The sequence below is a fragment of the Caenorhabditis briggsae genome (genome assembly GCF_000004555.2).
Source record: "Caenorhabditis briggsae complete genome, chrII, whole genome shotgun sequence".
In the NCBI taxonomy this organism is placed as follows: Eukaryota; Metazoa; Nematoda; class Chromadorea; order Rhabditida; family Rhabditidae; genus Caenorhabditis; species Caenorhabditis briggsae.
The window spans coordinates 15,635,606-15,639,358 of record NC_013486.2 but is presented as its reverse complement, the minus strand read 5'-3'; the positions used below and the strand labels follow the sequence as shown (position 1 = coordinate 15,639,358).

Below are 3,753 nucleotides of genomic sequence, written 5' to 3'. Positions count from 1 at the left end.
GAAAAAACAGTGAAAACGAGCCGAAAAAATTATAAAAGTTTGAATTCGCGCGCTTTTCACCGGGCGGCCTAGAAAAACTCACCGGGCGGCCTAGAAAAAACCTCGTCCCTAAGGGCTTTCAGCGTATTTTTCGATGCGTTTTTCTCGATGAAGGAATTTTTTTGAATTTTTTCTTTATTTTAATGCCAATCTACATGCATTTCCGCACATTTTGATGCAATAAAAAATTTCACCGTACACGACCTTTAATAATTTTTAATCTCAACCGCATTTTTTTGCCCTGACTGAACGTTTAAAAATTCTCTCGTCCCCCACCTCCTCCTAAAATTACATAATACCCCCCATTTATGCTCTTTATCATGATTATTTATGTCTCTTCCATATTCCCCATCCATTCTTGTCACAAAATTCAAATTGAATCTGTTTGAAAACATTAATTTCCTAAATTGAACACAAAGAATAAATTGGCCACAAGTTCAATGTTTTGTTTACTTAAGCTTCTGAACATAATCAAGGTGACAAGAATCAAAGGATTAAGATAACTACCGTAGAAGGTTACCCAAACCGCCGAGCTCATACAGGGTGGGACAAAAGTTCTGTAACAAAAAGAAGACGTCATAACTTCTCAGAAATAGTTAGAAAATAGAAAAAAGTAGTTTTTGAATTGAGATTCACAAAAACAAAAATTATACGGTAGATCAAATTTGGATTTATCTGACAGATCTCAGGGAAACCATCTTTCTTGAAGAGGGACAAAAGAAAGAGACGCAGCCCCATGGATTTTTTTATAAGAATGATGTGGATGATACGAATTTTGCTGTAGATCAAATAAGTAGATCAAAAGCATGCTAACTAATTGATCTCTATTTTTCGATTTTTTCTAGACAAGGAAATCGATTTTTGGTAATCTTATTAACTTTTTTTCGATTCTTCCAATTTAAAACATAATAACGTAAACACTCTAATAGAACGCCACCCAAATGGTCAAATTTGAGTCGATGTATCTCATATTCTGTGAGAGATATCAAAAAGTGCTTAACTAACAAAATAGTGCTGATATCATGATCAACATTTTATTAGTTGACAACTTTTTGATATCTTTCAAAAGAAGTGAAATATATAGGCTTAAAGTGGACAGTCCGGGTGGCGTTCTATTAGAGTGTTTACGGTAATTGCAGATTAAAAGCAAGAAAACGACAAAAAGAGGAAAAACACGACTCTGATTTTTATGAGGATACGAATAGAGGTGACAAAGATGTTCCAAGATGAAAAAGGTGAGAATCTTGATTTTTGAAATTTTGTATACCGTAAACACTCTAATAGAACGCCTCCCGGACCGTCCACTTTGAGCCTATATATCTCACTTCTTTTGAAAGATATCAAAAAGTTGTCAACTGATAAAATGTTTATTATGATATCAGCAACAATTTACTTGTTTATCACTTTTTGATATCTTTCACAGAATATGAGATACATCGACTCAAATTTGACCATTTGGGTGGCGTTCTATTAGAGTGTTTACGGTAGTTTGAGTATGAGAACTGACTTTCTATTAGTATAAGGTTTCCGACGAAAAAAAAAAGAATTTATCTTGGTCCGTATGCAGGATAGCAACATAGTACTAACAGATAAAAAGTTTGTGATATTATGATAAAAATTTTATCAGACATTTTTTTTAAATATCTTTGAAAGAATCGAGCTAAATTCGCTCGAAGTGAAGGATTACGGGCTCTTCTATGTATTACATTTCGAAATTTCTTAAAAATTCCAGTAAGTTTTGAAAAAAAAACAGACCTCTTCCTGTGAAATCATATATGTACCAACTTTGAGCCGGCATATCTCGGGTCCTGTAAGAGATATGAGAAAGTGGTAAACAGACAAAATGTTTATCATAATATCAAAAATATTTTGTCAGTTGACTAATTTTTGATATCTTTTGTGAAAACTGAGATATACACATTTGAAGTTGATGACTTGGGTGGCCTTCTATTAGAGTGTTTACGGTAATTCTGAATAATCATCCTCATTTCTCAGCAAGAATCCCGGCTTCAAATAAATAGGATTTCGAATGGACTTTGGTCAAAAAAGCCGATCTACATGAATTCAAACGATTTGAGGAGTTGAACATGTGAGTGTAAGTTTTGAAAATACTTTTTGGGGAAAAAATAGTTTATTCAAGCTTTAGTACAATAAACTTCAGTCTCGGCTGAAGACAAATCATTGTCAAAAAGTGAAGTATGGACACTGCAGAGTGTTTTTGGGGACGATGAATTGGGCTTGCATCCTGGCAAGTCGGATGTTGGTGTTGTCTGAAACATTTACTAGTTTTCGTAAAACCCCAACTTTCAATTTTGAGCCATTTTTTCTCGCTTCTTTTCAAAGCTATAAAAATGTTGCCAACTTATAAATTGTTTCTCATAATATCAGAAATGTTTTATTAGTTAGCACATTCTTGATATCTTGCATAGGAACAGAGATAATTGAGCTCAAAGTTGACAGCTACAGGTTTTAAGATAGCTTTCCAATTTCAAGAAAATAATCAAAAACTCACACTACTACGACAATCACTTTGCTGAAGAAGCATGTCGTATGTCCATGTGCTGTACAACTTTCCCTGATTCATTACAGTAATCCGTCTGGCTGAAAATTGAGTGGTCGCTGGTACCCAAAGCACATTGTCATGGATTTTTGTATTGGCTTTTGGGAGACCATCCTTGTAGACCAGAGCCTGAAAAATGGGAAAATAGAATTTCAGGTTAAACGTAATTTGTGGGTTTTCTCAGTCGGCGCCGCACCTTCAATCCAGTGAAACCTGTAATAAAAGGGCTCCCTAACTTTTAATTTTGAGGCAATTTATCTCGGTTCCTGTCAGAGATATGAAAAAGTTATCAACTAATAAATTGTTTATCATAATATCACAAACGTTTTATCAGTGGGCAGATTTTTCATATCTCTTATAGGAACCAAGACAATTAAGCCCACAGTGCGCGTACGCGTAGCTCCGTAGCAGAGCGGTGTTGCGCCTTTAAAAAATACCGCAACACCTTATGCATTCTTAAAGCTCACCTTTAAAGTTGGATCCTTATCAGGAACTTGGAGCAATTTTCCTATTGTTGCACAACTGACAATCGCTATGTAAACTGTGAAGTAGACCAGGACTTTGGAATCGACCATTTTCATTTTGGAAATCTGAAAAACGTTGGGATTCGGAAACTCGAAAAAAAATTGAAGAACTTTAAGAATTCTAGATTTTATATACGAAAATCTAGACGGAAAAGAAAAACATCTGGAACGTCATATATTTAACACTTCCGATTCGGCTTAAACTATAAGAGGAATTACGAATTTTTAAAGAAAATAGCTGGCTAGATTAATAGGGAATGGATGTGGATCATTGTGGAGGAGTTTAAAGAATCAGAAAATCAAGCGACGATTCGCGAAAGTCTGGAAATTTGGGACATTATGTATAGTTGCAACGGTCCGGCACCTCATCGGCCCGGCCCGGCCCGCCAAAATTCTCGACCGAGATTTTTCAACTATGATATTATAAAAGAAAAAAAACTGGTTTCAAATCGAAAAAGCCCAGAAATTTTCCGCTTTTTCGAGAAGCAAAAACCACTGAAAAATCGGACAAATAAGCGAAAATAAATAAGCGGTTTCAAAATGAAATCATTATTATCAGTTTTTAAGAACATTAATTGGTCAAAGATTGCTTTGAAACGAATATTTCAGAATTCCAGGTGATATGCAGGG

At 34.9% G+C, this 3,753-nt stretch overlaps 1 protein-coding gene across 1 annotated transcript; it reads right to left on the bottom strand.

Moving 5' to 3' along the window:
• Positions 1-2,174: 2,174 nt before the first annotated feature.
• On the bottom strand, positions 2,175-3,180 carry CBG07208 (the record flags this gene model as incomplete). Its single annotated transcript, XM_002632258.1, has 3 exons — positions 2,175-2,309; positions 2,552-2,728; positions 3,067-3,180. 3 exons carry the CDS (start codon positions 3,178-3,180, stop codon positions 2,175-2,177), a joined length of 426 nt encoding a protein of 141 aa, XP_002632304.1.
• Positions 3,181-3,753: the final 573 nt, after the last annotated feature.